General features: G+C 37.8%; 1 protein-coding gene across 6 annotated transcripts in view; it reads left to right on the top strand.

The window, feature by feature from the left end:
* Positions 1 to 13,477, top strand: part of RBMS3 (RNA binding motif, single stranded interacting protein 3) — a 723,594-nt gene that overhangs the window by 679,374 nt on the left and 30,743 nt on the right. For all 6 annotated transcript variants that reach the window (XM_014937924.1, XM_014937927.1, XM_014937926.1 and 3 more), the window contains one exon: positions 7,647 to 7,757. In XM_014937924.1, coding sequence (XP_014793410.1) covers positions 7,647 to 7,757 — 111 coding nt within the window. The remainder of the gene's footprint in view (positions 1 to 7,646; positions 7,758 to 13,477) is intronic.

Raw genomic sequence — 13,477 nt, 5'->3', positions numbered from 1 at the left:
CCAGAAAAGCAGAGATCAACAGCACAGTGTCTCAGACATTTGGTCTGATCAAATGTCTGTTGTCATGACTTCATGGAGACACACAGCCAGGCAGGGCTGCCTCACCTTGCCCAGAAGGCTTGAGACCTAGGGAGAACCACGGTCCTACCACATTAGATACGCCATACATGCTCTCATGCCAACAACCTGCTCCACTCCTCTACATCCAAACACAAGCTTTGGAGGCAAATCTTGCTGTTAGGCATTTTTTCTTGTATTTTGAACATATTTCCCCGAGTGAAATGAAATAAGTGTTTTCAGCTAATAACAAAAGCTGTAATCGTTTATTAAATGTTGCTTATAAGTAAGGAGTTTAAAAACCTGTCACTGTTGCTTTTAGTTACTTCTGTCGTAACAAATCCTGGACTGAGAGTTAAAACATCTAAAAAATCATCCATATGTTGAAAAATCAGTGTGGCCTGAGTGGGTGTAATAGAAATGACAAGATCATTTGTCTTTCCTTATGCAATTACAAGTGTTTATATACTTCTATATATGTAAGATCATAGGATTGAGGATGCAAATATGACATCCTTTTTGAAAGCTTCATTTGAACCAGTATGACAGGGAAGTGAAAATTTAGGCTAAACACTGGTGTTGATTCATATTTTAATTGTGCTGTTTAATAATTTCCATTTTGCACCTTGTTAGAACTAGGATGTGCCATCAAGTCAATTTTCATGCTTGGTTATAGGCATGAAGGGAGGGAACACGGCAGAACTTTTTGGAGAGGAAAGACGATTTGGATTTAGCTTTAATAGATGAGACTCCATTCTAGTGCTAAGAAAAACTAGTCCACAGGAAAGAGACTCCTGACTCCCATTTACTAGAGTGGCACATCAGCCACTGGGAGGCAGTGGATGAAGGAATTAGTCCACATCAGAAAATATGTATAAGAACATAACAGAATGGAATTGCCAAGCGCAACACTTTAGCATGCATCACATACTAATTAGGTATAGATCAGGAGTTCTGTGCAGAAAATATTTATTTTCACTAATAATGTTGAGGTTTTGAAATCTGTGCTTATTTTGATATGGAATGAAGAGACCTTTGGATATTACTTGTGAAATCTGATAGTGGGAGAGGCAGGAGGCCGTTTGTTCTGTAGTTTCCAGTGGTTATGTCCCAGGCAAATCACAACCTCTCTGTTTCCTCTTTGTCTTCTGGGGATGCTAAACCTTATGTGAACGTTGTGGGGATGCTTTTGTTAGTTAGAGCAAAAGCACTGCTAGGTGGATTGAATATATAAAGCCAGCATACAGCCAAGTGCTCTGATAAACTGAAGAATAGGAGGAAAACCAAAGAAACATGACTTCTTGTTCCCCTCTAGAATATGTCAGAAGAGGGAGCAAGAGCTATCTATGGCCTCTCTGCCTGCTCCATCACTTGCTGAGACAAATGCCTCGCTGCAACAGGTCATTTCCTAACTGCTGTGGGCTCCTTCCTGTTAGCAGCCCCCAGCAAAACTACTGCCATTGATTCAGGCACATAATACCAGTAATTTTATTTTATTCCTGAGGCAAGTTGAAGTATGAAAATTACTGTTTCTCAGTCTAGAGAGAGAGCACATGGGCTTGTCGTCCAGCCTGCGTGTGCAGACAGTAAGGGCAAAGATAGCAATTCAGGTATATTTTCCCTTCAGAAATATTGTCCTTTTGTTGAATGGCCTTTCTCTTGAGATCTTATTTTGGGTGGAAAAATTTAAGTCATCATGCAAAAGTCACTTTAGGCACTGAGTAACACAGGCAACTTCTTGATAGCGACAGTAATGCTATCCCTTTCTTTTTTTAAGTCCTTTTAGATTAACAGACAGCAGTATACTATGAAACTGACTATTTTTTCAACTCTGGTAGGAGCGTAAATTACTGACATAATATCACAGTGGTACTCCCTGATGTAATACATTTATTAACTGGTACCAATATAGTTGTAGGTATTGCTTTATCTGTGCACACAGTTACTGATATAAAACTTTTTATTGTATCAACTGTGTTTTCTTTATCTCATGATGTTCCCATTTCTATATCCTTTTAATCTGCATTTATACGTCCAGGCTGGTAACTGTATATTACCAAAAGCTGTATTTCAGACTAGGAGACAGGACATATAGTTAAAGGCAAGAAGGACAATGGGAAAGAAACCATCAAAAACCTTAGCTGTTGTTGTAGGTGGTGCATACACAAGGGTCACCTTTGTTCTTTATTTACCACACTATATTTGGATTCTTAATCCTTTAAGGCCAGTTACATCTGGGTAGTAACTCTCTCGGACCTATGACATATACTTACAGCTGAGGAAAAAAGGTTCACAAACATACCGGGGAAAAAAAAAGAGACAGGGAAAGCAAATGTGTCCATTGCTCTAAGGAGATTCAACTAAGGTATGAAGGTGATGCCAGATAAGAATTTGAATTTATGCCCAGGATTTGAAACATTACGAAGTTGTGGTTTAGTACTTGCCACAGAAGCAGGACTCAGAGTCTGTGAAGGTCTGTATCAGGGTTTGACCATTCCCAAGCTAAAGCTGCTTTAATTTAGTGCAGTGTTTGGGCTTACTGCTCACTTTACCCCATTTTTAGCAAGCTTTTAAATTCAGCAATGTGATGAAATGAAACCAAAATCCTAAGATTTGCAGAATATGCATTCTTACCTGATGTTTGCTGATCTTCACCATACTAAAATCATAATTTAATCTCTGATCAGCTAGTAAATGCTAAGGCATTTGGTAACTTTTCATTGAGAAAAGGAAAGTAAGCTTTCCTGGATTTTTAAATATAATCAGTTTTTTGTGGAATATCAACAAGTATTCACAGAGGAGTTGATGAGAGACAGCAGAGAGGATTTCACATCTACCGTTGATCTTCCTACTCTAGTCATGAAAGTTTGGCCACTTACCAGCCAGTTCAGAGTACTGCACCAGGCTCACTGCTCTGACAGTAGGACCCTATTTTTTCTGCTGCTTGTAAGAGGCAGCCCATCTAGATGAGGCAAGTCTATCTAGACAGAACAGTAGATCAATAGAAATATGGTCGTCATTTATTCAGTATGCAGCGAGAGTACATTTATCTGCAAAAAAAGTATGCATGTTGGGTTTTTTCATATTAATTCTTGATAGACACGTCTGTCTGATAAGTATAAGGAAAGTCATCCTTTCACTCAGTTTAATAAAACCTCAAGAAACAACATGTTCTCGATAACATAAAGACATTCACTTGGGTGTATGGTAATAACTTTTCAGATGGAATGACCTGGTGCTTATATGACTGCACAATGTGTCTGTAAACAAATTTGAAAAGTAAGTTTGCTGCTGTAATGTTTATTGGCTTTACATTGGCCAGTATTTACAAAGTAGAATTTCTAAGTATGCTTAACTTGTTAAAACTTCCTAAATAAAGAGAAAGTAAACTACAGAAGAAGCAGATGCTTACTGTAAGCTTTAAAAACTATTTATTCAGCTGGTATTTGTGCCCTAAGTCCAATATGAGTATTAGAACGCTGGAATGCAACAGAAGCCTTTAATGCAGTTCATTATTGTAGAAAGCTGGGACTAACTAATCCTTCCTCTCACTGGCCCCCAAGTGCATCTCTCAACTAGTGAACTCTCTGTTCCTGAAGCCCCCTAATACACTTTTTATTTCTGATGTCACTTTCCCACCCTTCAAGGCACATCAGGTGGCATATATCATTGCACCAAACATAAGCTTTATTTCTGCTGATGCCTTTTGGTATTGGCAAGTACTTAAAGATAGTTTACTTAATATAATAAACAGGCTGTATTTAGTGTCCTTCCTGTGATATCAGTTTGTTGCCATGCGGGGAGTGTATAGTGTTTGTAGTTGATAAAGTCAGGTTTCTTTCTTTGCAAGTGATAGTCTAGAAAATATTGTGAAATAAATATATTCACTTTCTTATATGAAAAGTATGTCCATAGAGCTTAGACTGTTTTCAAACAGCAAGGTGTTTCAAATAAAGTGAAGAGGAATTAAAGTCTGTATGTAAATGAACTTATCTTGGGCTTATTGCAGTGTTACAAAAATCATGCATTATCTTCTATATCATTGATTGATTCTTTACCATTTCCCCTGTTAATCTTAATTCCTTTTAAAGCCACTATAGCATCAACAGAGTTGTGTGACAAGTCATATGCCAAGAATATCTTGCCAAATTTAAAAGTCATTATAGTAACCAGTTTCTTACAGGAAATATAAAAAAAAAATAAGCATACTGAGGCAACAGGGCAGTCCTAAATAATTGGCAGGCCAACTACTTGTTTTGGCAAAGATAGTGGCAAAAACCTCATCATAATTTCTTCTGCAGGTTTTTGCAACTAAGCTGGACCTTCAGTAGTATTATGCCATTTTAAGATGTCTCTCTCTACAGTTTACAAACTCAGTAAAATCAGACATCCAAACAGCTGAAGATTAAAAATGTGTTTGCTGTAGCCTTTGCCGTTTGCCATGTGGATGTTTATCAGCAAATGCCTATTATAGGCTGAAAAGAATCAAATTACTTCTAATGTGATGGCAACATCTGATGCAAGACATTGTTGTCTTCTACAGCCAAATAAGTTGAATATGAATGGACTTGACAGCACGTATTATGAAACACTTATGGTCTGGAGACTGGGTGTTGCCCTAACAACCAGACTATATTTCCTTAATTAAGAAGTATAATTTTTTCCCTACGTGACACAAGAGGATTCTGCAAACTCTGGTGAATTAATGGTCTGGCAAATGCATGTAATTCTCTACTCTAGGTAACTGTCAGCTTCAAACACTTTAAGCTGTCTTAGGAAAGCTGCAAATACTTGATTTGTTTTCTCAACTTCTTTTCCTAACATATTAAATGGTATATGTTTAGGGACTAGAATATATGTATTTTCTATTTAAAAATAATATGTTTACTGTCTCTGAGCAATTTTTTTGTCCTTGATGTATTCTCTCTCCAGTCCATATTTTTTTTAATAGTTTCTTTGCAAAACCTGTCTTGTTTATTTACTGAAAGACATTTGCTATCAGATTTTTCCACTGTGTCTGGCACCTGTGTTTGCTGCTCTAAATCATAAGACTTCCTTCACCGCTGCCCCTTCTTCATTTCCAGGTTCCTGAATTTATACACAGGAATAGCTATCAGTCTGTCACATCTGTAATCACAGCAAGTTCCTCCAACCATACCTTTGCAATAAGCATCTTTGGAAAGAAAGCTTGATATTTTAAGGCTTTGGGATATCCTAAATTAATTGTAGGCACAGCTGCTGGTGGTGTGGGGCTTCAGGAAGCTGTGGTGTGAGTGTGGCTTTCTGCTTAGCCCATCACACATCACAAGTGGGAGCTCACCTTGTCTGTCATGGAAAGTCCTGAGGCAATTCTCCACGTCTAAGTCAAAGGAGAAAACTGCTCATAGAGGGAACTGAGAACTGCTTATCAGTTGACAAATTTGGTTTGAGCATTTATGGTTTGGTACAGTAAAAATGCTGTTTTGTGGTGTGTATCATTCTGGGTATAAAGCTTGCGATTTTTTACCGTAACCAAAAAAGTGCAGGTGGATGACCAAATCCCAAGACCTCATCTGGCTGCATACTATCTCACGCCACTGATTTTTAACATACGGCAAGAATGTAATTTTCCTTGGGCATGATGCTACTTCAGACTCCTGCACTACATCTACTGTGCAGAGATTGCCAAATGGGCTGAATGAGTGTATGCCCTGCAGATTTGCTTTCAGGCTCTTTCAGTAAAAGGGTAGAGTTGGGGTTTTTTCCAGCAAAAAGAGAGGAACAGCATGAAAGAATGTCATGTAAGGAAGAAAGAAGGGCTTTTTTGAATAGAATATTAACTCTGCTCTGCTGAAAGACATTTTGTTGTGAAAGTTTGTGACTATCTTGCTTTGTAATGATGCGTGCCAACAAGAAGTTTAGCACTGTGGTGGTTCATGAGAATGAGTTAATCAATGGGTTAATCTGTGTAAACCAGTGCAAACTAATAGAGCCAAGAAAGAGGGAAAAGTGTTCACAAGTGTTGTAGGTGTGATACTTGCACACTGATCAGCTTGTTTTATAAGCGTTTATTTGGAATCATGACAGATTTTCTGGGGAGACCAGTTTCTGTAATTTGCCAAATTTCTCCAGAGTCTATGGTCAGTGCAAGAAACGTAATCCACTATGTGACCTAAAACAAGCCTGTATGTATTTCATACCCTAAGGGCATTACAAAAAGGATTGATAAAGCTGAGCCTTCCTCCTCTTTACCATTGCATGCAAGTAATGAGTTCACAGAGACTGTAGAATCTATGCTGCTCAGATAGGATGTGCATAGACAAAATATTGCTGGAAGGTGAGAAAAAATTGAATTGGTACTTCCCCAGCTTTTTTTTATTTTCATTTATTTTTTATTTGAAACTGAAAATTTGAAGTGTTTTGCTTCTGATCAGATCCTTGACGATGCAGTCACATAGCTCTACATAAATGTGAGACAGAAACTTAAGAACAGGTGTGCAGTGATTTCTGGAACTAGTTCAGTTTAGGTTCCTCTTTATAGCTGGATTTTTTTTAGGAATATCAATGCAAAAAATATCAGTTTTCCTGTTTCTAAAACAAATACATTCATCCACATTTTCCATGCTTTGTAGGAGATGTAATGTTGTGATCATTTGTGCAAATTTGTAACATTTGCACATAAGCATACATATGCACAAAGCAGAGCTATTATTTCATATGAAGAAATAGCTGGAAATACCTCCTTATTTCACTATCGGCAAGAAAAAGAGCAGACCACTCTGTTTTTGACTGACTTTCTCTAACCAACACAGGAAATAGGATTTTACACCATAGAACTGAAGAGAATCAACACTTCACTAAGGCATGAGGTTACTAACATGGGACCTTGGGGAGTGGGAGAGCTAAAACCAAGAAATATGAATGGCAAAGCAGCTTTCTCCAAAGCTCCTCTGGCATGCCTTTTGTTTCATTTTTGTTCAAAGTCTTGTTCTTGCTTTAGTTCATATGCTGTTTGTTATTAATGTCTTTGTTTTTCATGCAGAGAAGAAAAATGCTTTTAAATGCTGTGTATGTGTTTTAAATGGGTGTCACTACCAAACTTACTGTCAATAGTTAGTCTTACTTAATCAGCTATAAAATGTCATGAGTAAGGGTTCCAAATTGAGACTGGAAAAATCCAGGATAATTACCATAATAGATTGAAGATCTCAGAGACTGAAGGTTTTAGAAGTCAGAGAAAATTGGGGACATATGTGTTCTGTCTGAAGATTCTTCTATATAGGATATGGAAAAATAGAAATGACAGGCATTTTGCAATGTACAGTGGCATTCATCATAGAAAGAACATATGCATTTGTTTGTCAGAAGCAATGAAGTAAAAAATGACACTTAATTGGAACTGACATAAAATGGCCTCATTAGTAGTACAAATAATATATGCATGTAGCTTGGTTGTCAATAGGAACAAAACATATTTCCTCTGACAGATATATTAGTCTCTTTTAAGATTCATGTCAAGTTTTCAGCCAGGTTCACTCATTTAGAGAATGCCGCCTTTTTTTTTTTTTTCTTAAAGTGAAATGTTGAAGTGTAAATGATGTGTGTTTTAGGGTGCTGTGATAACACCAACAATGGACCACACTATGTCAATGCAGCCAGCAAGCATGATGGGCCCTCTGACCCAACAGATGAACCACCTTTCCTTGGGCACAACAGGAACGGTAAGATCATAGATTATACTATTTATTTTCTATGTTGCAGAACATTTATTGTTTACTGAGTTTCTCAAGGTAATTTATTACTCTTGGATTTTCACCGTTTCACCTTTTTGCAGTTTAATATTGCTGTGGTTTACTTTGTTTTTTCTCCATGTCCAGAGATGTCTGGTCTGTCTGGGCATACATATCAAAGTGCCTTTCATCATGACCCAAATATGATGTACTACACAAACAATATCGTCATATTGCTATGTCACACAAACATGTATCTAGAGTTATATTTCTAAAACTATCATAGAGTCAGCATTTAATATTATAGAACAGAAATTGCAAAGTAGTATTAGTAGTAAAACAGTAGGTCAACAAAACCTGCTCTGTACTTAGTAGGGACTACCTGTACTAATTCTCATGTAAATATGGAAGGGCTCCTCTACGATTTGGTTTTTAATCAGAAATTGTTTGCTTGTCAATCTGCAAAGTTTTATACCATTGGGAAATGTGAGTTCTGGCTTCATGGTAGGACCCACTATTCACTTCTAAATCATAGCAGCCAGCCATACATCGTTTGCTCCAGGCTCAGAAATGTGATTTTGGGTCAAGGTCAGCTGTGTTTCCAGTATATTATATGTAAACATGCAGATTTCCACAATTATTTTCTCTTTAAGCTGTGTAAGTCAAACTCAATTAACTCTCCCACAGTCAGAGAAAGACAAAAAAATACTGTTAATAAAACTTACTAAAACTCTTTGAAATGCTCCCTAAAATACAACAGCCTACACGCAATATATGGCGGTTTGATATGTGAATATGTGCACGCTGCATATACCTGTATATTTTTATGAAAATGCAGACATAAACATTACGCTTTTATGTCTTTAGCACACATGTGCTTTATGTAATAATTACATGAAAAATCTATTATGCATTTAAAATTTTTTTCTATTTCACCACTGTACTACTTGATACTAATCTATAGGAACATCTATAGTTGTCCAACTTTGGTTTTGGGGTGGCCTTTTTTAAAATTGAATAAGGTACTGAATAAAGTTGCATCCTTACAAAGTTATTTAATTTACTGTATTAGGTCTTCTTTTCCTCCCCTCTTCTCTCCCTCTCTTTTTTCTTATCTGTTGAATTTAATTCTAATTCTAGTGTCTTTTCCCCCATTAAAAAGCCCAAACCCAAACAACTTGTTTGAGATCTGAGACTTCTGTATTTATTTCTGAGAAAACTTGATGGTTCATTGTTTATTCCTCTTATTTTAAATGTTTCAGTCAGCAATCAAAAGAAGTAGGAATTACATCTCAAAGTTAATATCAATATTTTTCCCCTCTGAAGAGATGAAATTGAAGGAAATACTAGGACTAGTGAGAATTTCTCCTTGTGTAATTACTGTGATTCAAAAGTGTGCTTAAAAATTAGGACAAGGAAATTGAAAATGAATTCTGGTTGTGCTGCTGGGCAGCTCCTATGAGTTTTTCCCTCTATCTCTCATTTTAATTCCCATGACTCTTACAGACATTGTCTTTTGTGCTCGTTTTCTGGCAATCTCAATGCAAACTAGAAAATTCTCAGCTAATGCTCTCTTCCGACTTGAGACAACTATTACAGGGCTCATAGTAACAGATCCACAATAACAAACCCATCTGGGGAGGCAGAGGAAGGACTCGGAAAGGCGGTAGGTGATGTATTGGATGATAATAAGATCCTGAATTTATTTTACTGCAACTGAAAGTAAAGAAAATCTTCCCTTCCTTCTCCTAGCTCTTTACACAGTCTTATTTTTCAAGGTCACAGCATTCCCTGACAACTTCTTGGAATGCACTCAGAGGTATACCATATAGGTCTATATTTACTATCTTAAAACTCCTAGCTCATTTGCAGAAAACTTTAAGAGCAGGATAGGGTAAATGATTGATGTGTGTTACAATATCCATAAGCTTTTCATAAATCTCAAATGACACCCTGTTTTATTGCAACAGGATTTCTCTTTGGTAAAACCACCATCAGCACCATATTCAGTTAAAGTCCTCATGCATACAGCAAAATCATGGAGGTGCCCAGGAATTTCTCCTGTCAGGAACTTAGGGAGAACTTCAGGATTTGGGCTGCCAGTAGCAGTTTTGTTGGGTGTATCCATCTTGACTTGAAATTGAATCTTCCTAACGTGTTCTGTTACAGAAAAAAAAAAAAAATGTGGGAGAAACAGACAACCTATTTAGAGATATGATTTATTTAGAGATATTTTTACTTCATTTGTTCTGAAGTCTGAATTTCAGTCCAGGGAGAGGAGCATTGAGAGCATCAAGCCATGACAAATTGAGCCAAGTCCAAACCATGCTACTCTGAGTACCTCAGCAGGACTAAGTTTTATAGGAGAGAAAAGACATAAACTATACATATCTGTTACAAACTTATTTTTAATTTTATCCTTAAAACTGTGCAACAGTGTGCCATAAAGAGCCACCAGCTATCTTTCAAGAAACCAGCCAAATTTTTTTAAGCAAACAAGGCAAAAAGTCACAAATAGTTCTGCTCAGTGTTGGCTGTAATTCCGTCCCAATTAAATTTAAATGCTTGGAATATGCAAAGCATTTTTTATTAAAAGACTTTCATATATTCACTTCCTTAGACAAACCATTTTGCTAATTAACATAACATATTTTTCAGCCAAAACAGACCTCTGTGGTCACTTAAGTCAGAGTTGACTTCAAACTCATTTGCAAACTTGCCTGATTCAGGATGAATGCTGGGTTTCTAAAACATTGCTTCAACAGAAAATCTATTCTCTGGTGAGTAAGCTAGAGAAATAGCATAAGGGCCTATGTATGCTTTGAGTCTTTTGGGAATTATTCTGTCTTTTGATGCTCTCTAAAAGATTAAAATACTTGATCCAGGCTGAAGCTGTTCCAAAGGGTAGACCCTTCACAGAGGAGCATTCTTTAGCCCTTCGGTGAAGCAAGTTACCAGAGTAAGAGCGGCCTCTGCCAATTCCTGCCTCAACACCAGAAATTCTGTTTGAGTTCTGATCTCTCAGCCCTGAAGCACACGGTAAAACACCATGGGGATTTGAGGGGCAGCCGCCTCCATTCCTGCCTGCACTTGACTATTTACTCTCACCAGGCCAGGGGGGGCATTTCTGGCTAAATGCTGGCAGCGCTGCTCACTTCCATCTGGGAGCGTCCAATTCAGCAGCCAAAACAGGGCAATTTTCCTACAACCCCACTCATAGCCAGCTGCCTTCCCCTTGTGCTATGGAAGACCTTCAGTTACTGGCCCCAAGAAGAACAAAGAATTTTGTTTAGGAAACCATGCGCCATGAATAGGAACAAGTTATTTTCTTTATCTCCAAAAACCCTTACTAATGCTTATTTAAGTTGATTTTATTACCTTTCTTAACATTCTTATTTCTTCTCTATTATTGAATTGTCTGCATAAAATCAGACATCTCTGCTATATACTAAGCACTCCTTAATCAAAAGGATGCGCTAAGGCTATCGAGGTGCCAGGCAAAGTGAAAAGCTGCAAATCTGTCTGTACTTGATTTCACTGCTCACATCACGAAAACCTACAGCTGCAGGAAATATTCCAGGCCAAAGGATGGTAGGTGGCACTGGGGGAAGAGAGGAGGTAATGGTCTGTGGTTTGTGGCAACTCAACACTATGTTTCTGTGCTGTGAGAGGATTTCATAAAGCATTTGCATCTCCCAGTTACTGGGCTTTGTGCTTTATCCTCCAAGAACGTAATTCCTTTCTGCCTTTGTGAAAATCAGGTTGATTTCTGCCAGTGAAAATACAGTTTACGTTACTGATGAATTAAGAGGCAAGTGTGTGGCTCTGATCACTTCTCAAAATCTTCCTGAAATCTGGAGTTAAGCACAGAATCTGCCAGAGGGGCGATTTCTGCCTTATGATTATGTATTTTTCACACATACCTCTTCACTCAAAAAGAGCAGAAAGCATTTACATGGGTGGGCTGGCTGTAGGCAAATATGTAAAGAAAACCTAATCTTAAATTTTGTCAAGATTACAGTAAAAAAAGTGATAACTGAATATTCTGATTAAGGTTGGCAATCCTGCCTCAACTCCTACAGTTGTATTAAAACAAATTTTTATGCCAGGAGGCATAATGTGAAGACAGTCAATAGGTTTTAACCTTGACATTTTTCTTTTGTTTACTAGTTTATTATTATTTATTACAGTAAGTCTTGCTTTTCCTATGTAATATTAATCTACAATTAGGGCTGCTATTAGAAAAGGTACTGTAAAGGGGGAACAGAGTGAGCAAGTCTGTATGAATAGCATTGGAAGAGAGTAGCATTAGTGTGTGTTTAATAATGTATGGAGGCTGGAATTGTTCCATCATCAGCCTGTCATTCAGAATGTTTCCGATGCAGCCATTGATCTGACATCTGTTTCGTGGTTTAATAAAGTTGTGATTGATGGCCTGAGTGGATATAATACAAAAACCTTTGGAAATATAAAAGCTGAGCGGTCTGATCGCTGCTTTCAGTCCCTGTTGCTCAGCTCCCTTTTACTGCAGCACTTCCAGGTTTGGCCATCAGCAGCAGTCATCTGCCTCTTCAGCGGTAAGAAGATTTGCTCTATTCTTTCTCCTCTGCTGCTCATTCCTGAAGAAGTTTCCTGCTCTGCACTTTCTTGGTCTGGGTTTCTCTCCCCTCCCTGCTGTTAGCATCCATTTCAGATGCCGCTTGAGTTCCAGTTTCCTCCAACAGATTGAGGCAGACTTTGTTGGTCCTCGTTGGCAGAGCGGTGATTCCGGCTTTGGCTCGCTCTCTTTCGGAAGTGCCTTACCGTAGGCTTGTTTCATCTTAAGCCTTTGAGGCCCACACCAGTGGGAGAGTGAGTGGAAGCCAGGGTTTTTTTGTAAAACTGCTAGCTCAACTGTGCTGCTTAATTGTTCTTCACGGTTGCAGACAGTTCACTCAGCTTGCAGTTTCTAATTTAGAAATGTAAGGGGCAATTTACAAAGTAAGTTTTCTATTGCACTTTTAAAAGTAACTTTAAAAAAAAAAAACTAAAAAAAAATATGTTTAATTGTTCTGGATACCTCTGTATTAAAAATGCAGTCAGGTAGAAGAACTGCGTTGACATAATGTGGGATTCTGTTGAAACTGCAAACCACCTTAACTCAGCTTTCCTGGTTTGTAGTATCACCAGAAATCTCTCAATGGAATAACAGGCTTGTTATGTGGGTACATCAGTCTTATCTTTCACTTTGTTAGTTCTTTTTGTTGCCAGCGGAGCTTGATGATATCTCCAGAACCCTTCAATGGAACAACAAGCTTGTTATAAGTTTTTTATCTTTTATTTCCTTTGGATACTCCATGGTCACCGGTGGTTTAAAATGTCACCTAAAGGCCTCAGCAGAATAACTGCTTTGTTAGATAGGCTTGTTTTTTTCCTGTTTAATCTGCAATTCTATTTGCACATATTATAGCTACATGGAGCTGAAACATCATCGCATTCCCCTGGTGTTCAGATCCTTGTTACAAAAAGCACTCTCTGTTATTCTAATTGTACGTCGCAAGGCCCCCAGAGAGTTACAGGAGCAAAGTTGCTTTGCAGTCTTGTGCCTTTTATGTTATCAGGTGTTAATCTTCAAGTTCTTTTATTTTATTTATTGACTGACTGTTTCAGTTACTGTTTGTGTGCAAAATACAGGACTGAGCCCATTGCAAATGAAATTAGCGTAGCTCAGG

This window comes from Calidris pugnax, unplaced genomic scaffold (assembly GCF_001431845.1).
Source record: "Calidris pugnax isolate Ruff unplaced genomic scaffold, ASM143184v1 scaffold11, whole genome shotgun sequence".
NCBI lineage: Eukaryota > Metazoa > Chordata > Aves > Charadriiformes > Scolopacidae > Calidris > Calidris pugnax.
The sequence above is the reverse complement of the archived record's forward strand: the minus strand, read 5'-3'. Positions and strand labels throughout refer to the sequence as shown.